At 33.7% G+C, this 24,063-nt stretch overlaps 1 protein-coding gene across 2 annotated transcripts in view; it reads left to right on the top strand.

Moving 5' to 3' along the window:
- The window catches only part of ME1 (malic enzyme 1), a 235,895-nt gene that overhangs the window by 99,858 nt on the left and 111,974 nt on the right, over positions 1-24,063 (top strand). For both annotated transcript variants that reach the window (XM_057489334.1, XM_057489335.1), the window contains exons 5-6: positions 9,593-9,754; positions 21,596-21,699. In XM_057489334.1, the coding sequence (XP_057345317.1) occupies positions 9,593-9,754; positions 21,596-21,699 (266 nt within the window). The remainder of the gene's footprint in view (positions 1-9,592; positions 9,755-21,595; positions 21,700-24,063) is intronic.

Below are 24,063 nucleotides of genomic sequence, written 5' to 3'. Positions count from 1 at the left end.
GTATGATGTTGGCTGTGGGTCTGGGCCTCAATTTATTAAAACAAAATAGAACAAATGAAAATACACAATACAAACTTACCTATGTTTTCTGTAGAGTTTTAATTTGTGATATTCTAATTTTGCTTTATTTGAACCCTGGTTTAAAACAAACTCTTCAACTAAGCAAGGAAAATCTCTTTTAAAAAGTACCTGCGTAAAATATCAGTCAAGATTAAAGTAGAAAAGACAGGAAAATATCCTGTGAAATATCTAATATTCTTGTCAGCCCAGGAGGTTTGGGTTAGAGAGGAAATAAATATGGGAAGATTGTTAAAAAAGAGTATTTATAAAGATATCTGTTGCTGTGAACACTAAAAAGAATTTAAGTGAAATTGTTATTTATGTAGAAGGACACTTCCTTTGGCAGAAATATGTGTTATTCTTACAGATCAGCTCATAGTACTAATTGATTCTTTGCTGTTGAATGAGATTTTTGAGTAACATGTCATGGGCCCACAGTTGAGTTCTGACATGGAATTGTTAATACATTTTAATACAGATATCCTATTTTCCATGTCCAACAATTGAATATAGTGCAAATGAGAAAGTACTCATCAGAGCACTTTGAAGCATGGATTTTAAAGTGACACTCTTATTAAATATTGATTCTTTCATTTTGTCTTCATGTATCGTTTCTATATTACAGCAGGACTTAGAGCTTCTAACTTAATGGGGGAGCCCAGAGAGTATTCCAAGTCTAAATCTGTGGTTCATGTAATGCATTGTTGTTGATCAAAGTTTTATGTTTTCATAGTTTTTTAAAAAATTACTCTTCCTAGAGTTAGTCTTAGCCTTTTGTAGAGTTAGGTTTAGTCAACAAGTACTTTTTTGCTATAAATAACCATGTTAAAGGTTTATTGACAGAGCAAACAGACATAGCAATGAGTGTATTAGCTGAATAATTTTACTACATCAGCCTCCTGAGTCTAGTGACCAGAAGATAGAAAAATAAGAAAAAGAGATCCCCCAGTGTCTTTGGAGCGCAAGTCCTCTGGCCAGGGATTATTTTTCTTTTCTGACTTTAGATGCCTTCCTAGCTGCCAGGAATGCTTTGTTGCAGAGTAGAAGACAGTGAAAAAGGTCACACACACACACACACACACACACACACACACACATGCGGAATTTCTTCCACCCTCTCTTACTCATAGAATCCCATTTTCCTTTTGCCACTCATCAAGCGAGAAATAATGGTTCTTCATGGATAGCTATCTGCATCGAGTGCTCATGTCTGGTGCCATGCTGACTTTGAATTCTAGGAGGGAGATACCAGAGAAAAGTTGGGAAACTACTGCCATTTCAGTGTTACCATGAAATCTGTTTTCTTTTCCATTCTGCCTGCTAATATTTACCTTTCAGAGTCCATTCCATCCAGGGCTTTTCACTGCATTCAGTGAGACAGACAGGATGGAATGTGCTCATTTCATCTTAACCTGATCCAGAACCTCTATAGTTAAGTTTTAAAATTAAGTTTTAAAAGATTGTGTTCTTTTTTTGTGGAGATGTAAGAGTTCTTTATATATTCTGGATATTAATCCCTTATTAGATACATGACTTGAAATATTTTCTCCTATTTTGTGGGTTGTCTTCTCATTCTCTTGATACTGTCCTTTGATGCATGAAAGTTTGCTTTAATGATGTCATTTTATTTTTTCCTCTGTTGACTGTGATTTTGGTGCCCAATCCAAGAAGTGATTGTCAAATCCATTTCCATAAAGATTTTCCATCATATTTTTTTCTAAGAGTTTTATATTTTAGCTCTTATCTTTAGGTCATGGTCAATTTCAAGTTAATTTTTTTATATGGTTTAAGGTAAGAGTCCAACTTCATTCTTTTGCTTGTGGACATAGAGTTTTCCAAGCACCATTTGATGAAAAAAATACCTTTCCTTATTGAATGGTCTTGGCACCCTTGCTGAAAATCAATTGACTACATATTGTGAAAGTTTATTTCTGGGATGTTTTATTCTATTGGGCTATATGTCTGTTTTTACTCCAGTACCACACTGTTTGATTACTGTAGCTTTGTAGTAAGTCTTGAAATCAGAATGTAGGAGTCCTCCAACTTCATTCTTTTTCAAGACTGTTTTGCCTGTTTGGGACCCTTGAGATTTCATATGAGTTTTTTAAAAAGACTTTTTTTAGAGCCTTTATATGTTCACAGCAAAATTGAGGGGAAGGTACAGAGGTATAACCTCTTCCCTCATACATGCATAGCCTCCTCCATTATCAATATCCCCCACGAGAGTGTCACATTTATTACAACTGATAAGCCTAGTAACACATCATAATCGCCTAAAGTCCACCATTTACATTATGGTTCACTCTTGTTGGTGTACATTCTACAGATTTGGACAAATATGTAATGATTTATCTACCATTGTGGTATCATACAGAATATTTCCATTTTCCTAAAAATCCTTTGTGCTGTGCCTGTTTATCTCTCTCCCCTACCTCAACCCTTAGCAACCTCTGATCTTTCTCCTGTCTCCATAATTTTGTCTCTTCCAGAAGGTCATGTAGTTGGAATCAATAGCACATAGCCTTTTCCAGTTGGTGGTTTCTTTCACTTAGTAACATGCATTTAAAGTTCTCTCATGAACTTTAATGAATTTAATGAATCAGTAGCTCATTTCTTTTCAGTGCTGAATAATATCCCATTGTTTTGGTGTACCACAGTTTATTAATCCATTTACCTATAAAAGGACATCTTGGTAGCTTCCAAGTTTTCGCAACTATGAATAAAGCTCTAAATGTCTGTGAGCAGGATTTTGTGTGGACTTAAGTTTTCAACTCCTTTGACTAAATTCCAAGGAGTGCAATTGCTGGATAATATAGTAAGACTATTTTTAGTTTTGTAAGAAACTGCTAGAGTGTCTTCCAAAGTAGTTGTATCCTTATAAATTCCTTTCATTGAATGAGAGTTCTCATTGCTGTACATCCTGTCCAGTGTTTGGTGTTGTCAGTGTTCCAGATTTTGGCCATTGTAATAGGTGGGTATTGGTATCTCATTTTAATTTGCATTTCCCTGCTGACATATGATGTGGAGCATCTATCCATATGATTATTTGATATCTTTATACCTTCTTTGATGAGTTGTCAATTCCATATGAATTTTAGGATGTGTTTTTGGGTTTCTTTTAAATGCTAGAACTTGAGTTTTCTAAAGAAGAGACCATATACATTCCTATTTCCTAATTCTCTTTCTTATCTGTTGTTTCACATTGTTGTGCAACAAGTCTCTAGAAATTTTTCATGTGAAAATAAATTTTTGAAAATGTATTGCAGCTCTAATATATATGAGATTGGTAAAATTATGGATTTATTTCCTTTTGATTTTTCAAACATACTGTCGTTCCTTTTTTTCAAAAAAAGCCTCTGTAGGAAGGAGAACTGACTAATTGTAGTGTGCAAGGTCATCTTTGCCAGAAATTGGGACAACCCTCTTGAGCTGGACTAGGCCTATGAGGCATTTCATAGGTATAGTAGTTTAATGCTTGTAGTAGCAGGAACAAGGGCTTTGGTTTTGTGATTGTCATGGCTGGTCGTAAGTATGGAAGAAGTGATTGTGTAGGTTGGTATGGACAGATAATATTAGTAGTCTTGTCTCCAGATCTCCCTGTAATTCTGCTTATCATCTTGGCATTATTCTTTGAAATACTGTTCTTATCTTTGAGGTATATGGTCTTATAAAACTGGAATGACAGATATGATCTATGATCCCCTGTTTCTATTCTTGGGTTTGACATGAGGAGTATAGAACTTCAGCTCCAAGAAGAGTGCTCATACTCTCATCAAGGGGATATAGAAGGAATGTGCCTCAACATAATAAAAGCCATGTGTGACAAGCTAACAGCTAGCATCATACTCATGGTGAAAAGCTGGAAACTTTTTCTCTAAGTTGAGGCACAAGACAAGGATGCCTACTCTCCCCACTTTCATTCAGCATAGTACTGGGGGTCCTACCCAGAGCATTAGGCAATGAAAAGAAATAAAAGGCATCCAAATTGGAAAGGGAGAAGTAAAACTGTTGTTATTTACAGATGACATATTTTATATAGGAAACCCTAAAGATGTCATCAGAAAACTGTTAACACTAATAAATGAATTCAGCAAAGTTGCAGAATACAAAATCAATTCATAAAAATCTGTTGTATTTCTATACACTAATAATGACCTGTCTGAAAGAGAAATTAAGAAAACAATCCCATTTACAAATTCATCTAAAAGAATAAAATACCTATGATTAAATTTAACCAAAAGGTGAAAGACCTGTACACTGAAAACACTGATGAAATAAATTGGTGAAAACACAAATAAATGGAAAGATATTAGGTGCTCATGGATTGGAAGAATTAAAATTAAAATGTCCATACTTTCCAAAGCAGTTTGTAGATTTAATGCAATTTCTATCAAAATTCCAATGATATTTTTCACAGAAATAGAAAAAAACCAGTCATAAAATTTGTAAGAAACCAAAAAAGACCCAAAATAGCAATCCTGAGAAAAAAGAGCAAAATTGGAGGCACCATGATCCCTGTTTCAAATTAAATTACAAAGCTATAGTATAGTAATCAAAATGATATGATATTTGTATAAAAACAGAGCACACAGATGAATGGTACATAATAGAGAATCCAGAAATAAACCTGTCAGTATATGGTCAGTTGACATATATGACAAAGTATATGACAAAGGAGCCAAAAATATACTTTGGGGGAAGAACAGTTTCTTCAAAAAATGGTGTTGAGAAAACTGGATAGACATGTGCAAAAAAATGAAACTAGACCACTACTTCACACCACATACAAAAAGGAATTCAAAATGAAATAAAGACTTGAATGTAAGACCTGAAGCCATAAAATGCCTAGACAATAACATAGGTGGTAAGCCTCTATGGCAGTCCTGGCAAAGATTTTTTAAAAAAATCTAACTCTAAAAGCAAAGGCAACAAAAGCAAAACTGAACAGGTGGGAGTAAATCAAACAAAAATCTTCCACATGGCAAAGGAAATCAACAAAATGAAAAGGCAACCTACCGAATGGGAGAAAAAGAAAGTGTTCATAAATTTATGTAGAGCTTCATATTCCAGTATGTTTGTAGAAACAGGCCATAACTTACTCCATTACTCTATTTGGTTTTTGTTGCTTTCTCATTTTTCACTGGTTTGTTTTGTATTATTCTTATTCATATTTTATATTTTATCTTTTAAACTTTTTACTTTGAAATAACTTTAGCTTTACCAAAAGATTCCAAGAATGGTGCACAGAGTTTCTATCCCCGCTTCCCTAGCTTCCCCTAATGTTCACATCTCACATAACCATAGCACAGTCATCAAACCAGAAGAAGACTGTTGGCACAATACTATTGATTGAAGAGTACTGACTAGGTATTTTGTAGAATGTTGGTCACTTTGGTTTTTCTGATATTTGCTATTAGATTGACATTGTGCATTTTTGGCAAGAATGCCACAGAAGTAATTTAGTGCCCTTCTTTGTATATCATACCAGGAGGTACAAAATATGGATATGCCCTAATCTTGGTGAAATTAACTTTGATCACTTGCTTAATGTGGGGTTTGCCAGCGTTCTTCTCTATAAAGCTATAATTTTTACTTTTCAAATTAATAAATGTGTGTGTCTTGTGAGGAATTACTTTTATACTATGCCTATTTTTGTCCCTTATCATACTTTTACCCACCAATGTTAACATATATTTTTGTCTGCAACAATTGCTACTCTTGTGTTTAAGTTTTCTTTTTCCACCATTCCTTCTATGCTTATTAACTAGATTTATACTGAAAGGAAGAGCTGGCCCCTTCTCCGTTTATTTATTTGATTATTTATTCATGTCAGTATGAACTCATGGATATTTATTTCAGTCTGTGGTTTAATTCATTACTATTATTATTTGGTTTGCTGCTTAAATTGTCCCTGATTTGGCCCCTGGTACCTCCTTCAAGTTAACTTTTGTGGCCTTTCAACAGACCTTCGTTATTTTTCAAATAGTTCTTACTTTCTGGCATCACATGATATTCCAGGCTTATCTTGTGTTTTCCCTGCTCCAGTTCAAGACTTAACCACTTTTTGAAGTAGCCCTAAGTATGTTTACTGATATTTAGAAATGAAGATTTGACACTACGTGGCATATAGTCACATATACAAACCACACACATTGATGTTTAATTCTATACCTATCCATCTCCATATTATTAAAAATCAGGAGTTCATAATAATATCTCCAATTCAGCCCCACATTGCAGGATTCATGGTAGCCATCTCCCTTAGTTTATTTGTAACTCCTTTCTCTGACAGAAAATTAGATCTTATTATCCATAATAATAGTGTTTATTTGTTTACTCTGTCCTAGTATGCACATAAAGTAATTTCAGAATTGCTTACACATAACCTGTGACACACAAATTTTAAAACTGGAGTATAATATTTATTTACAGTATTTTTTTATTATAGTGTGACAGTATACACTCAAATTACTGGTTTCCAAAGTTATCTAAGTTTAATCTTTTCTTCTTCACCTCCTTTGGTATCATTATATAATCATGTTATTCATTTTTAATATAGTCAAGTTCATTTGTTACTGTTTACATTCCATGTCGGGCATACCTTAGACAGACCACTCACAACTCTGTTTTGGTCTTCTTTGGCTGCTTGCACAGAGCCTCAGAATCAGCCAGAAAGGAGAAATTGGGCATTTTCAGGTCTTTTCCTAAATGTTTGCATAGCCTTTCATAAGTAGGTGGCATTCTGGATTCTCAGGGATATGCTGGGAGCTTTTCTGAGTCCTCTATGATGTCTCTCTCCCCAGTTTTTCATTTTAGTTTTTGGTTTCCAGCAGCTGCAGTGTTAAACAACCACCGCTTGTTGTTTTCAACAAATGCCCTTGGGTTGAGAATGGAGATAGTCTCACTGAGTGAGCTCTGAGTCCTGTTAAATAAAGACTAGACATGAGAATGGAGCTTTTCTTTGAGGTGCCAGGCAAGTCAAATAATAATAATTATCTGGAGTAGAGGCTTTGGAGGAGTTTCAAATCTGTTCTTTCCCTTCCAGTGACTGTAGGTAGGGCTTAGGTTTTTTTTTTAACTCTTGTAGTTATGAATCTGTTAATTTTCAAGGCTGTCTTTGAGTTGGGTGGGGTGGGTAAGATTAGGGCAAATTAAAACTCCACAAAGCTTGATGTGAAAGTTGCTAAGCAAGTAGATCTTAAGTGTTCTCATCACAAGAAAAAATAGTGATTCAATTATTTATGTATATTGCTAGATGATTAGCACAATAAGATTAGTTAACATCTATTACTACAGATAGTTACAATTTTTTTTCTTGTGATGAGAACTTTTAAGATCTTCTCTTTTAGCAACCTTCAAATATACAGTGCAATATTGCTAACTATAGTAATCATGCTGTATATTACATCCCCAGGGCTTACTTATTTTATGACTGGAAGTTTGTATCTTTTGATCACCTTCACTCATTTCCCCCACCACCCCCACTCCACCCCCATCAGTGGAAGCCACCAATTTGTATCTATTTGGTTTTTTTAACTCCACATGTAAGTGGGATCATACAGTATTTATCTTTCTGTGTCTGACTTATTTCACTTAGCATAATGCCTTCAGGTTTCATCCAAGTTGTCACAAACCACAAGATTTCTTTTTAAGTCTGAACAGTATTCCTCTGTGTGTGTATGTGTGTGTGTGATATTTTCTTTTTAATTAAATTCCTTATTTTAAAATACTGTATATTCACATGCAGATGTGAGAAGTAATGCAGAGAAATCCTGTGTATACTTCACTGAGTGATAACAATATAATAAATGTTATATCAGGATATTGACATCAATGCACTCAGTGTACAGAACATTTTGATCACTACATTTCCATCCATTATATTGCCCTTTTATAGCCATTCCCACTTCTCTCCCACCTCCACTACTGTCTTCAACCCTGAGATTACTACCTTTTCCATTTCTGTAATTTTGTCATTTCCAGAATAATGTATCAGCGGAATCATACGATACACAACTTTTGGGGATTGGCTTTCACTCAGCATAATTTTCTGGCAATTCATCAAGGTGTTTATGTATATCAATAGTTTATTCTTATTTTTTTTTTTTTACTGTTGAGTTTCAAGAGTTTTTCATATATTATAAATATCCATCCTTTGTCAGATATGTAATTTGCAAACATTTTCTCCCACTCTAGCTTATCTTTTCATCTTCTTAACAGGGTCTTTCACAGAGCAAAAGTATTTTTTTTTAAATATTGACAAAGGCCAATATATCAAAATATTTGTCTTATGTATTGTATTTTTGACATAAAGTCTTGGAGCTCTTTGCTTAGCTGTTGATCCCAAAGATTTTTCTCTTATGCTTTTGTCAAAAGTTCTGCAGTTCTATATTTACATTTAGGTCCTTGATATATTTTGAGTTAGTTTTTGTAAAAGGTGTGATATTTAGGTTTATGTTTACTTTGTTTTATATTATTTATTTTATTTTTATTTATTTTTTCCCTGTGGAAGGCGGTTGCTCTAGCACCATATGTTATAAAAAAGGCTATCTTTCCTACACTGAATTGATTTTGAGGTGGGTGTGGGGGAACATGAGTGGGATACAAGGGCACAAAAATTTGCAATCACAATATAAGTTGGTCACAGAGATGGTAGTACAGCATGGAGAATATAGTCAATGTTTCTATAACATCTTTCTACATTGATAGATAGTAACCACACTAGAAGGGGTGAGGATTTAATAATATGGGTGACTGTTGAACCACTGTGTTATACATTTGAAACCAACATAAGATTGTATATCAATAATACTTCAAAAAAATTTTCTTAAATTGCATAGGATTAAAATCACATGACTACAATGTATGCTTCAGAGATATTCAGGGTGATTAGAAATAGACTTAGCAAAATTCATTAAGTCTAGTGGAAGATTAGCATGTAAGAGAAGTAGCAGACTGTGCTTGGCATACTTCAAAGATGGTAGAAAAATACCCAGTGGTTATAGGAGTTAAAGAGGCTGAATCAACATTGTTGTGAAAATAACAGGATGGTGTCAAGATGAATAAACCAGAGATGAGAACATTTGGGGGCTACTTAGTAAATATGCATTATTTAACTGTGGGCACTCATATAATTATCAAAGTGGATATAACTAATTTCATAGTTGTTCTAAGTTTCACTTTAGTTACCAGTTTGAGCTCTTATTTTCCTGTCCTCTTCCCACTTGCACCTCTTGATTGAAGACTGAGTTATTTGGGTGTGAATCTTTATGTACATACCCTCTCTTCTTTTTTCAATAACTAAATTAATCATATATATGTATTAAAATACTTAAGATACATGTATCAAATTTAATTCTCCATACTCTTCCACACATACAAAAATATAAAATCTTTTCTATGTACATTCAATTTATATTTTTGACAGCTTGCTATTTTATTTTGTCAGTATTAACTTCAGAAATAGAGACCAGGAACTGTGCCCCAAGATTTGCAAACATCTATTAATAGACATTTTTTCTTTTTCCTCTAGGCTATTGTGGTGACTGATGGAGAGCGTATTCTTGGCTTGGGAGATCTTGGCTGTAATGGAATGGGTATCCCTGTGGGTAAATTGGCTCTGTATACAGCTTGTGGAGGGATGAATCCTCAGGAATGTCTGCCTGTCCTTCTGGACGTGGGAACGGAAAATGAGGTAAATAATTTAAGACTGTAAGACTATACACCTTAAAAATAGCACAAATTCTTGCATTTTGAGCTTATTCCAGGAACTTGATGCAGTTCATTTTTTTTCTGTCTGGTTCTATTTCTCACTTCAAACCCATCCTCTAACTCTTAAAAGAAAATTATTCTTTCTTTTTTCCTTTTCCCTTCTCCTCCTCTACAGTGTGATTAATCTTTTACCAGCTTCTTTAGGGTTTTCTCCTTTGATGAACATTTATACCATTATTCTATAAAGTGTATGTTTTACTTTATGAGATCATAGTTACTTATTCAAAAATATTATTTCCATGCTATGCAGTAATTAATCCCAAAGGACTTATACTAGGTTTAATCAATCTGAAATCTTGTTCTGAAAGTCTATATTGAACTTGAAGTAGATGATTTGGGGTTTAGCATTTCTCATTCCTGCATCAGTATTTTAGTATTTTAAAGTTCTGTATCAACTAATTTTTTTGTTCATTCTTTATTTAGGATTTGTTATGGGTGATAGATACTAAAAATAAACGTAGAATTTTCTGAAATAGAGATGAATGATCATGGTAAGTTACAGATAGACTTTTTTTAAAAGTTGCATGCAAATATCAAATCCAGAATAGATTTATCACCAAAATAAGACCTTGATAATTTATATGTGTACCATTTTTATAGTTGTTTTCTTTGTCTCTTCTAAAACAATTAGACTAGTAATAATTTGTTATAGTAATTTGAACAGTTTTTATGTAAATCTATACATACAAGGTTATATATAATATTTAACTTCCTGTATACATGAGTGCTCATCTAACCTTTATAAAGGATGCATTTTGATAAAAACACATTGCTCATCTGGCATTTTCTTTTTCAATACCAAAAGAAATGATTCAGAAATTATTAAATTGACCTCTTAAACAAGTGCCCTAAGATTGTATATATACCTTGAACATTAAGATTTTATTTTTTCATATATTTAAAAATATTCTGTGAAAAATTGCAATGAAATCAAATAAAATTTAAGTACCACAAAATCTGTAGAACATCTTAAAAATTCTAGGAGAGAGGAAGAGGAGTAAAGAGTGATGAGACAGGAATGCAAAAATTTAAGAATTCAGTCTTAAACTTGGGCTTTTTATTGAGAAGTTGTCAGTATAATGTGGAGATAGAGAAAGTGGTGCACTAAGGGAACACCATTGGGACTCTGATTCTTGCATTACTAGAGATTATGTTAGTTACATGAAATACTTTATTTCATGAAGGTATGTCTTAAACTTGCCAAGTTGGCCACTTGTCTTGAATTTTCACACATTGTAGTGTAGTCCCGTATTCCTGGTATTCCCTGTATTCCTTTCCTCTTTTGGTATCCAGTGCTCTTATGTTACTTCATTTCTGTCCTGCATCCTACTCTTGCGGCTTGTGGAGCTGTATCCACCTGTCCTTCATCAAATTTCTGACTTTGCTGTGTTGTACATCTCACTTTTTTTGTTCTTTTCCCATTAAACATGTTTGGTGCTTATTACATATTTCACTGTTTTTCAAACAACTAAACTAAAAAATAATCAGATAATTTAAATGAATCTATTGTTAAAGTACTATTAATTGTTTCTAGAGATTTTTGCTTACCACTAGTGGACTTTTGGACATACTAGTAAAAAAAAATTAACTGAATAGTAGAATTTTAACTCTTTGACAGGTTACTGGAGAATATCTTCGTAGCTTGAGGGACCTTTCTGAAACTCTTCAAATTCCACTATGTAGATTTAATTGAATTAGACAAATATTGAGCATGTACTATTTGGCAAGGCCTAAGCGAAGCCTAGGTGATATCAATTAATAATTATTAACTTAAAGAATGAGTATTTTTTTTTAGCCAAGTACTTCTGTGGTTCAGTTTCAGTGTCTTCATTCTTTAAACTTCCTTTAGTTGAAAGCTGTGGAGTTTTAAGAAGTCAGGCAAGCATGACTTAATAGCAAATGAGAACTGTCTTATTCAATTGTTAATTCCTTTTCTATGATCACTACTCCTTAATACAGGTATTTATGTTAAAGTGGAAAACATTTGTAGTTTATATAAAGGAGTCTAGTTTTCATTAAATTTTGTGAGGTTACTCTGGATAAGACACTAAGTTGTGTTATCAATTCGTTTTTATATTTTTATTAGGAAGGATAAACCTGAGCAGAGATTTACAAAGGGGATGGAATTAAAAATTATTACCACAGGAATGTTTTAATTAAAAGCTTTTTCCAAACATATGAAAGTGAAACACAAACATCAACATAAAAACTCCACTAGTTTACACGAATCCGTCAACTCAGTCATATTTTATTAACCTGTTTTCTTATCTTCTCAGTAAAGCAGCAATACAAAATAAATAAAAAGAATAAAATGTCAGAATGAATAAAATAAGAACATTAAGCGTTAGTATCGACTATTTTTCTATTCTCCATTTATACATTAAGAGCTAGGAACATAAATTTAGGTTAGGTTACTTACAGGTTAGAATATTACTAACATATTTTGAACTCCAATAACTCACAACAGACAAAGAAAGTCACATATTGGAGTGTTTCTATCCATTTTAAGCAACATAAGATTAATCCAGAATCTCAAATGGCTTCTACTCTTAATTCTGAAATGTAAGTGCATTATTGCTACTGAAATAGTTGATATGTGTTGCCAAAGTCAGTAGCATTATGAGAAAGTTGAGTAAAATACAAAAATATATTTTGCTTAATAAATAAAACATAGCTCTATTGGTTCTTAGAAAGAATAGGGCAGATATGTACTTTTTATAAAAAGAAAATAATTCTTCTGATGAACCAAATAAAATGTCACTACTTCTTTGCTTAGAAATGTTGGTCATTAGCAGAATAAACTATTGTTGCTATTGCAAATGAAACAATTTTTGTTAACTGATTATTATAAGCCACAGCAAAGTTGTCGAGTTTTTAATATTTATTTTATAAGCAGCCACTTTACTGAGGGCTCTAATTTGGTCATCATATTTTTAGTTGATTGTCTTGGGTTTCATCAAAAGATAAACATATTGCTTATAAATAATGGTAATTTGGTCTTTTCCTGTCAGTCAGTTGTAGCCCATTTGTTTTCTTATTGCACAAGCTAGCACTTTCTGAATAATGAAGAAGAGAATAGCAGTGGTAACAAGTATCTTGATAAACCTTTAAAAAGGCCTCTAATGTATCACCATTAATTATGATATTACTAGTGGTTTGAACAGATAGTTTCTGATAGTAAAAATATTCTTCAAGATTCAGTTTGCCAATATTTATGAAGGATTTTTGTTTCTACACCTACATTCATTAAGGTAACATTTACTTAGTGCTTACAAAACGCCAGTCACAATTCTAAGCATTCAAAGAGTTTTAAATCATGCCGTTCTCTATAAGGTGGGTACTCATTTTACATGAAGAAACTCAAGCACAGAAGTGCTAAGTAGTTTTTTCAAGATTACACAGCTGGAAACATGAGTAAACATGAGACTTTTAATTAACTAATTTAAATTAACTAATTAGCACTTTCTTGTTATGTGTTGTTTTTTTACCAGATTTGGGCATCAAGGTTATGTTCTTTTCATAAAATGACATATGAAGCTGTCAATTTTAATATGCTCTAGACATTCTATATAGCATCAGAACATTTCCTTAGAAATTTGAATGATCAAACCCATAATCTTACCTGAGTTTAAAACTAAATTCTATTTAACATTAAACTTTAGACCCACTTGTTCATTTTTGCTTTTGTTTTCCTTGCCCGGGGAGATATATTCATGAAGAAGTTTTTTTTTCTAAGAGTTTTATGGTTTCATGACTTACATTCAGGTCTTTGATCCATTTTGAATTTACTTTTGTGTATGGGGTTAGACAATGGTCCAGTTTCATTCTCTTACATGTAGCTGTCCAGTTCTGCCAGCACCATCTGTTGAAGAGACTGACATTTCCCCATTGTATGTCCATGGCTCCATTATCAAATATTAATTGACCATATATGTTTGGGTTAATGTCTGGAGTCTCTAATCTGTTCCACTGGTCTGTGGCTCTGTTCTTGTGCCAGTACCAAATTGTCTTGATTACTATGGCTTTGTAGTAGAGCTTGAAGTTGGGGAGTGAGATCCCCGCCACTTTATTCTTCTTTCTCAGGATTGCTTTGGCTATTCGGGTCTTTGGTGTTTCCATATGAATTTTTGAACTATTTGTTCCAGTTCGTTGAAGAATGTTGTTGGTAATTTGATAGGGATTGCATCAAATCTGTATATTGCTTTGGGCAGGATGGCCATTTTGACGATATTAATTCTTCCTAGCCAAGAACATGGGATGAGTTTCCCTTTGTTAGTGTCCTCTTTAACTTCTCTTAAGAGTGTCTTATAGTTTTCAGGGTATAGGTCTTTCACTTCTTTGGTTAGGTTTATTCCTAGGTATTTTATTCTTTTTGATGCAATTGTGAATGGAATTCTTTTCCTGGTTTCTCTTTCTATTGGCTCATTGTTAGTGTATAGGAAAGCCACAGATTTCTGTGTGTTAATTTTGTATCCTGCAACTTTGCTGTATTCCGATATCAGTTCTAGTAGTTTTGGAGTGGAGTCTTAAGGGTTTTTTTATGTACAATATCATGTCATCTGCAAATAGTGACAGTTTAACTTCTTCTTTACCAATCTGGATTCCTTGTATTTCTTTGTTTTGTCTAATTGCCATGGCTAGGACCTCCAGTACTATGTTAAATAACAGTGGGGAGAGTGGGCATCCCTGTCTTGTTCCCGATCTCAGAGGAAAAGCTTTCAGCTTCTCGCTGTTAGACTTCGTTTAATTTAATCACCTCTTTAAAGGCCCTGTCTCCAAGTACAATTGTATTTTGAGGTACTGGGAGTTAGGACTTGAGCATGTAAATCTGGGGACGCAATTCAGCCCATAATTCAAGGTCAGTCTTCAAGAGGGCATGGGGCAGAATGAACAGGAGACTATGTGCATAGTTATTCTTTGTTTATTAAAACATTGCTCCAGGTCTCAGCTTTTCTGACTCTGGTTTTATGTTTAGTCTGGCCTTCTATTCATGTGTACAGTGTGTCAAGAATCCTATCAAGATCTAGAACTCATACAGTTAAGACTCTTCCCATTTTGAAGGTTCCCCCTTGTGTTTTAAAAAGTGATCTTCATCTTTGGCATGAACCAGTTATGTTCTGAATGAAAGACAAACCTTGTACATTTTCTGTCATATGTACCTACTATGTATCTTTTAGCCCTTGTACCAAAGCTAACGTTGGCACTAAAATGTGGCTTGAATTAGTTTCCTATTGTACCATAACAAATTATTACAAAACTAGTGACTTAAAATGACACAGATATATCACCTTATTTTTCCATAGATCACGTTTGACACAAGTCTCAAAAGGCTGAAATCATGAAAGGTGTCAGCAGTACTGCTTCCCATACCCATGTCTTTTCCAGCTTCTGGAGACTGCCTCTTCCTTTGGCTCCTGGTCCCCTTTATCCATTTTTAAAGCCAGCACTGTCATATCTTTCTGATTCCTACTTTTGTCATCACATCTCTTTCTGTGACTACAGTCAGGAAAGGTTTTCCACTTTTTGGGAGTCACCCCTAATCACATCTGTAAAGTCTCTTTAGCCACATATGGTAACACATTTGTGAGTTCTAGAGCATGGTCCAGGCTAGACTGGCATCGTTTCTCCCTCGCCTTCCTTCACTTCTAGCCTTTATCCTTTCCTATTGTGGGGATTGCTTGCCATTTCAGACAAGCCATCCTGCACTGGATTGAGTACTAATCATTATAATAATGTCAGTGGAGAGAAAATAATCCTTCATTTCCTATGCTCTCAGTTTGTAGCATCATGTTCTTACTTTTTGGTGGTCTCCTTTTAACTCACCCTTTCTAAATCAGAAGATGGTAATGGATTATATTAAGAATTTCTTTATTTCCTGAGACACTACACCAGTTCTCTGGGAAATAAGATAGGGTTTTTCTTCAATTTGGTTTTATATTCACTATAACTATTAGGAACTCCTTGAAGTTTGTGACATATTTTAGAAATACCCATTTTATAAACTAAAATAGAAAACCTGTTTACATGAGACAGAACCTTTTGGGAAGTAGAATAATTTTATTTCACCCTAATAATAGAAACTTGAAATGGGTGTTCTTAATATATATTCCATTGACAAGCCCCTTAAGGAACCAGGGGCATGTGCTAAGAATGCAGAATCCATGACCCCACTCCAGCCTTAGCGAATCACAGGAAAATTTTAATTGTTTTTATTTCTACCACTTTTTAACATTCATACCAGATTATATACATGCTAACATTTAAGTATAGCTTTAAAATCCTGACTGACGTTGGCAGTTAGTTTGCTTAAACTTATTGATGATAAAGAGCCAGCAAGGCAGCAAAAAATTATGTATTATTTCTTTATGTAATTTTTTATTTGAAGATAATAAATGATTATCTGCATATTATAATTAAAATTATTAAATGCTAAAATAGGAAATATTCATAATATGGCAGACAAAGGTTTATAGTGTTCTTAATATTCAAACACTTAAAAACACTCTAAGTCAATAAAAATGTTGAATGTGAAATATAAAAATTGCTTAAGGATATATAGGCATAGATAATTGACAAGTGAAGAAATAAAAGTTGTCAATAAAGTTATTAAAAGTTCAACAGTATTAGAAAAGAAATACAAATGAATGCTACTTGGTAACATTATATATAATATATATGTATATTTATATGTATTTGTATGTATGTTTCATATATGTGCACACAGATATATGGAAGACAATACTTTTACTTGAGACTGCCACAAAAGAGACATTATATGTCATGTCAGGGTATGAAGGAGTTGTTAATTTTTCATCCTCTCTAGGAAGGCAAAGTTCTAATACAGATCACAAGTTTTAAATAGGTTCATCTAGTGACATGAAAACTTTTCACAATATATTCTTATGTGAAAAGAGATTATAGGACAGTCTATGATATTGCTCCAAATTCTGACAGCTAATATTATACATGCGCAGACATAAACGAAAGGATCTAGAAGAATATACATCAAGGTGCTAGTGGTAGGTAGTTCTAAGTATAGAGATTATTGGTATTCTTGATTTTAATTTTACTTTTTCAGTGCTCTTAAATTTTCTGATAGGCAAATACTGCTTTTGTAATGATAAAAAACTTAAAATATTAAGAAAATATTTTTTAATTCTCAGGAACCTAAGATTAGAAATGTAGAAATGTAAGCAACGAGCATGAGGTGAGAGAGTGGTTAATGATTAGTATTATTTCAAATAAGTTAATGCTTCCAGAATTGAAGTAGCTAACTAATTGAAGTAGATAACTAACAAGTAGCAGAATTGCTAACAAATAAGATAATTAACTTTACCAATATACAGCCTTCTTATCTCCTTTTTAGAATTCTCTTCTATTTCCACATGCATTGTCTTTTAACCTTTTCAACTAATCTTTTCCCTTCTCTCATACTTGTCTTTATAAGTCTTAGTGATACCACACGCATTACATGTGATGCTGCTTGCTTAATACCAATTCTTTCATTTGTTCTCCAACACAGAGCTAAATAAATGTTTACTCTTGACTACATGAATTTTTTAATGCAATGATTTGACATCACTTCTGGGCTACGCTACTTGATCTATGGACCCATTATCAAAATTGTGTAATCTTGTTAAGTTGCTTTTTGTAGATACTAACTTTTTTTTTGTCAGCCAAATCTCAAAGTTATTCAAGCCTTAATTATGGAATTTTAAAAAACAGCAATTTTTGATATGTGTATTATGATTGCAAGATTTTCATAGTTTCCTGATTTCATTCAAAAACTTTATATTATTCATAAGTCTTTATAATTGACTCTTTATTTTTACTCAGACTTCTCCATGATATATACTTTAATTTTTAGCCTGGGAAAGAATGAGAGAAAAGAGAAGGGGAAGCATGTAACATGTTTTCTCAATGTGTCCTTTCTTTTAATTCACAGTTTAGCCGTTCAAATATATATTCTGGACATGGAGAAAGTATTTTAATTCTGGCAGCCATTAGTAGCTCATTGGCACTTCAACCTCAGCTGTTCAGAAGCCTGCCATTATGTTGTATAAAGTTTTTAGGCCTCAAGGAACAACTGGGCTTTACAACAGCCCTGTTTCAGATTTTACATTTCACCTAAAATACAATTATGTGATTAAATATGTTGCCTTCCTGCTAGCCAGAAAGTCTTAACTCATTGTTGTGCTCTTTATTGTAGGTAGGATGACCATATAATGTTTGGCCAAACCAAGACGCTTTCACAATGAAAGAGGGTTCTGTTAATAATTGTATTAGGATACTAGGTGTGAACTAGGTTATAATTTCTGTTGGCTTTGAGCAGATCCCAACTCACATGATTCAAATGATTTGACCATTTTAACATCACCACACCTGCAAAAACATATCATTTATGTATAGCAAATCACCTCCAAATTTAGTGACTCAAACAATTACTATTTTATTAATGTTCATGATTCACTGAGATGGCTAAAAAGCCTGGGACAGCTTGGCCTTTCTCCATATAGATTCTCATCCTTCACAGATCATTCACCTTCCACATGGATACTATACTCATCTCCATCCTAGGTTCTCAAAAGCTTCACCCCAGTAATAGCAGTAGGCCCTTAGTCCAGGATCCTGCCTCTGGATCAGGCAGAGATGCAAGTGTAGCTCCTTGATGTGGCTGCTTTTATGTGTTCCCACACACCAAACTGGTGCGGCAAGGCCAGGCAGAGAACCAGAATCAGTACCCCCTTCAAAATGGGAAGAAGAAGAATCATAGGGCTCTACCCGGTTCATAGCAATTTTGAACCCCACTGGATACATGTTGTGAGGCCACCTATTTGGGGGTCAGGGAATGTTCTTTGATTAGGGCCCAGCTTTATTTTCTCTGGATCTATCTGAAGTTCATTTTCCCTTAGGCTTCTGGCTCTTTCTCTGGGCTTCTGGCTCTGTCCTCTGGAGATTTCCTTTCTTTTCCATAAGAAAGAGCCGTTTTGAAGCTGAATAGCTTTCTCAGCCTGCCTTCTTGCTATGGAAGGTTGGGGACTCAGAGAAGGATTTTCATTTTGAAGTGTCTCTGTGCCAAATAACCCAACTGTGTAGCACCCTTAAATTTTTTTATAGGCTGTCTATATATCAGATTATAGTTTAGTCTATTAGATAAAGGCCCACCCACAGTTTTTTCAAATGTATAGTTTCCCTACATTGACTTTTCAGAGTGCTGTGGGACCAGTTCCAGTTTTTGAAATATACAGTGTATAAATCTTAGTGTACAGCTTGATGAACTTTCACATGTGTATATAGTCATCTATCCATCATTCTGATCAAGATACCAAACTTTCTCACTAATTTTCTTTTTCTTTCTCCTATTTCACCCATCCCCTCATCTGCTCTTCCCTATAGTAACCACCAGTCTAGTCTCTGTGTTTATGAATCCATATCAGTTTTGTTTGTTCATTTGTTTGTTTTGCTTTTTAAATTCCACATGTAAGTAAAATCATATGGTATTTACCTTTCTCTGACTTCACTTAGCATAATACATTATAGGTCCACCCATGTTGTTGCAAATGGCAAGATGTCATTCTTTTTTATGGCTGAGTAATATTGTATTACCATTGTGTGTGTGTGTGTGTATATATATATGTACCACATCTTTTTTATCTATTCCTCTATTGATGAATATTTAGCTTGTGTCTATATTTTGACTATGCTGCAGTAAACATAGGAGTGCATATATTTTTCAAATTAGTGATTTTATGTCTTTGGATAAATTCCCAGAAGTGAAATTGCTAGGTTGTATGGAATTTCTACTGTCAGTTTTTTGAGAAACCTCCATACTGCTTTCCATAGTGGCTGTACCAATTTGCAATCCCACCAGCAGTGTGTTAGTGTTCCCTCTTCTCCACATCCTTGCCAACACTTGTTATTTTTTGTCTTTTGGGTAGTAGCCATTCTGCCTGGTCTGAGGCGATACCTCATCATGGTTTTGATTTGCATTTCCCTGAGGATTAGTGGTATTGGGCATCTTTTCACATGTCTGTAGACTATCTATATGTGTTTGTTGAAAAAACACCTATTTAAGTCTTCTGTCCATTGTTTAATCAGGTTCTTTGGGTTTTTTTGGTGTTGATTTGTATGAGTTCTTTATATATTTTGGATATTAGCCCTTTAATCAGATTCATCATTTGCAGGTATGTTCTCAGTACATAGGATGCCTTTTTGTTTTGTTGATGGTGTCCTTTACTCTGCAGAAGTTTCTTTTTCAAAAAAGTTGCCACAACCACATCCTTAATTTGATCTTTGCAGGCCTTTTTTTACTTTGGAAATACTTACAAGCAAGTCTTGTGTCCTCTATATTCTCTTTAAATTTTGCTCACAAACTGTACCTCTTCTTATTTATTTCATCTCTGTTTTAACGTCAGCTATGAGAAGCCAATTAACACAGCGTTCTGACTGGAAATCTCGTTAGCCAGATTCACAAGTTCTTTAAGTGTATTTCCTCTATTCCAGGTTACTGAGGTGATAGTTCTGTCAAATGTTTCACTATTACATGTCATAGATTGTTATTTTTTTCCAGCTTGCAAAAGCAGTTTGTCATTATGAATTTCTTTCAGCAATACATGGTAGTTCCAGTGTACAGGATTTAGATGTATTTTATTAAATATTTCACAATGAATTTTATATTTTGGAGTGCTGTTGTAAATGGAGTTGTATGTTTTCTTTCAGCTGTTCTTTGCTAGTATGTAGAGGTAAAACCAACTTGTGTATATTGACCTTACATCCTATGACCATGATGAAATTCATGTATTTTTTTCTACTGTATTTTTTTAGATTCCTTAGTGTTTTCCATGTACATGATCATATGTATACAAATAAAAACTATTTACTTCTTTCTTTCTAATCTGCATTCCTGATTTTTCTTTTTCTTGCTTTGTTGTAATAGCTAGAGTCTCCAGCATAATGTTACATAGAAGTGGTGAGCATGGATATCCTTGTCATCTCTGATCTTAGGGGAATAGCTTTCAAACTTTCATTGTTAAATGTGTTATTAACTGTGGATTTTTTACACATGTCCTTTATTAGGTTGAGGACATTTCTATTCCTAGTTTACTGGGAGCTTTGGTTATGAATAGGAACATTTTATAGTACATTAATTATACCTCAATTAAAAAACCAAGTTAATAAAAACAGTATTATGTGTACTAAAACATGGACATAGCAGTGTTGTCTCATATCTATCAATTTTAGAAAAAACTTAAACTTTGTAATAAAAAGATTAAGAAAATGTATAGTCAAGGCTAAAAATTATTTTTAGCATCAACTATTGTATTAAATATATAATCAAAATGTTTGTCAAACATTTTGCTTTTAGAAACAGAAAATAAATCTGAGAAAGGATTTGCTATGTTTCCATTTCCTAAGCTAATATAATACTTCAAAACCCAACATTATTTTTCTGTGTAATAAACTTTGCTTGTAAAATCTAAATAGAGCTTTTCTAATTATCTGAGAGAGAATGAGAGATTTTATTCCTTTTTTCCCTTAGAATAAGGCAGAGTGTTTTTAATGTTTAGTGATTATTTTCCTTATTGTCATATTAATACTGTAGTTAGATTCTATATAATACTAAATAATAACCTTGTCTGAATCAGTATGGAAACATTTTATTTCTATTCCCATTCCTATTATACGGAGGAGGAACTGAGGCTCAGAATCAGTAACTGACTTGACCATAGTTATTTCTATATCTCTGGTAACTTTTTTTATCTAGGAGTTACTTAAAGACCCGCTGTACATTGGACTGCGCCAGAGAAGAGTGAGAGGGCCTGAGTACGATAGTTTCTTGGATGAATTCATGGAGGCAGTTTCTTCCAAGTATGTAGGATCTCTATTTTATCTATATTTGAGTTAAATTTAAAAAATTAAAGATAACTAATGTAATAAACTATAGGAATATCCAAGTTTGGTGTTGTATCTTTAATAATTAGAACTGATTTGAATGAAACACTCACACACACACATACATACCCTTGCCTACATAATTATTAGTGGCCAAATGATAACATCATGTGTCTATCCCAAAAAAGGTTGTCTCTGCTGCTATCCCTGGAGATACTTTTCTCTTCTAAGAATTGTTAGATCCTGTGGCTAATGAAATGCACGATTGTCATGAATGAGGCAGTGGCCAGTGACTAAATTCCCTGAGCAAGACTTTTTGTAATTATTGGCAGTCTGTGCTTTCTTTCTGGCTGGTGATCAAAATCTGATCTTTAGTCATCTTGGTGGGTATATATATGATCTTTTTGTGGTAGGAGAAACAGAGGAAGTGGGGACTGAGCATGAGTTAGTGTAATCCACAAGGGTCCAGAAATAAAGTAGGAACCAGGACAGCCAATCACAATCATGAATCTCTGGTTAAGTCTACAGTATTTGATTAAAATATAGTACATTATTATATTTCACCTAGTTTAGGTAACATTTAATTGGGGGCCAAGTCCTACTGTAAAATTCTCCAAATTTTTTCCTTCTAAGAGCTGACTTCTATCATAATTTAGAAATATGTCCTGAGAGAATTTTGTTACATTAACAGACAGACATCCCATTTGTTACTCTATAGACACAGAAACCACATACTATTTAAATATATGTATGTTGCCTTGGTTTTTCATAGAAATAAACTCATCACTAGAATCAATTGTAACTAGAGACATACTTACGGTTTCTTTTTATTTTTTAAGGTTTAATTTCAAGAAGTTGTATCCAACAGCAGAAAGTACTTTCATTAGCTTGCACAGTATTTAGAGTATATTGAATATCTCATTACCCAAGATTTTAGTGTAGTGTGCCAATAACTATGCACTACGTTTTAAAAATGCATGCTTTATTTATTATTTATTAACTTGATTAAGCTGTACTTATTCATAGAAATAGTTGAGAAACTCTACTGTTTAAGTTCAAGATTGTATGTACAGTTAATTTGTAGTAGTTTTTCATATTTAATTATAAATTCCTTACTCTGTAAAACTTATACAATGTTTTGAAATCATCTGTAACTTTCCAGGTAGCAACATTAATCAAGAGATTGTATAGACACTATTATGAGGCTGTATGAAAGAAAAGGAAAATGCAGTTCTCAACATATTTTTTAAATTGTCTTTTGTGTAAAAAGAGTCTGTCTTTATATACACAACTTCAGTATACTTACAATGAAGCTGTTAAACAAGTTATGAACATACTATATGTGGCCTATATACTTAGATGCTGATGAAATAAAAATAGGATAATTCCATTTGGAATCAATGAAAAGCTTTTTGGAGAAAATGAGATATGAGCTGGCTTTGAATGCTTTGTGTCGATATAGGATCAGAAAAACTTTGTATTTTTTTTTAATATTGAGGGGTTACCTAAGAACTTTGATAGGAAAATGGCGATGGACATGAGTCAACAATAATTTTAAATGCAGAGAACACCTGTAAATTGGGAGTTATATTTCTGGGCTCTTCCCGGAGAAGAATCCCAAAGGCTTTTAAAATATACTTCTTAGTAGGACACTACTTTGGAAAAGGTTTTCTAGAAGTGACATCTAGCAATACCCAATTAAATTGGAAAGTAGTCCTGAAGATAAGCTCAAGATTACTTAAAAAGGAAATGTAACATAAATTCAAGGTGGAAAATGACTGTTTCACATTGGGTTGCCCAAAAATTGGATTCTGAAATAGAGTTTATTAAGGAGTGCCCTTGGAATCAACTCCTATGGAAGGGAGGGGACAGAGACAGAAGTGACAAGCGGAGAAGTCCAACTGTAGTGTGGACCCATGAGCGACCTCACATGATTTCACTGGGGCCATCCCTAAATGCTGTTTAGGTACTTAAAGGAACACTAATTTCTACCAGTCTCTCCCTGTACCTGTTCATTTTTAAATTTATTGCCTTGTCAGGGTTGGGGTGGGGCAGTTTCAAATTCTTCCTCTTGGCTTTCTCTGTAATTATAGCTCTTAGTTTATAGGCCAAGGACTTGATTTGTGTATTTTGGCACTTACCAAGTATGTCTTATTCTGATTACATATTTTGGGACTGAGGAAATCACCATCAAGTAGGTCTGTGGTCGTAATGGACCCAGTAAGAGCTAGACCTTGGGCAGGGCTCCATTTATCTCCATTCTAATGAGGAGGGATGGCTTCAGGTCTCCTGGTGTTACTGGCAACCCTGTGCCCTTGAAGTGTTTGGGTATCCCTGTTC

Source organism: Manis pentadactyla, chromosome 12 (assembly GCF_030020395.1).
Source record: "Manis pentadactyla isolate mManPen7 chromosome 12, mManPen7.hap1, whole genome shotgun sequence".
Lineage (NCBI taxonomy): Eukaryota > Metazoa > Chordata > Mammalia > Pholidota > Manidae > Manis > Manis pentadactyla.
Note: the sequence above shows the minus strand (reverse complement) of the source record. Positions and strands in the feature narration are given on the sequence as shown.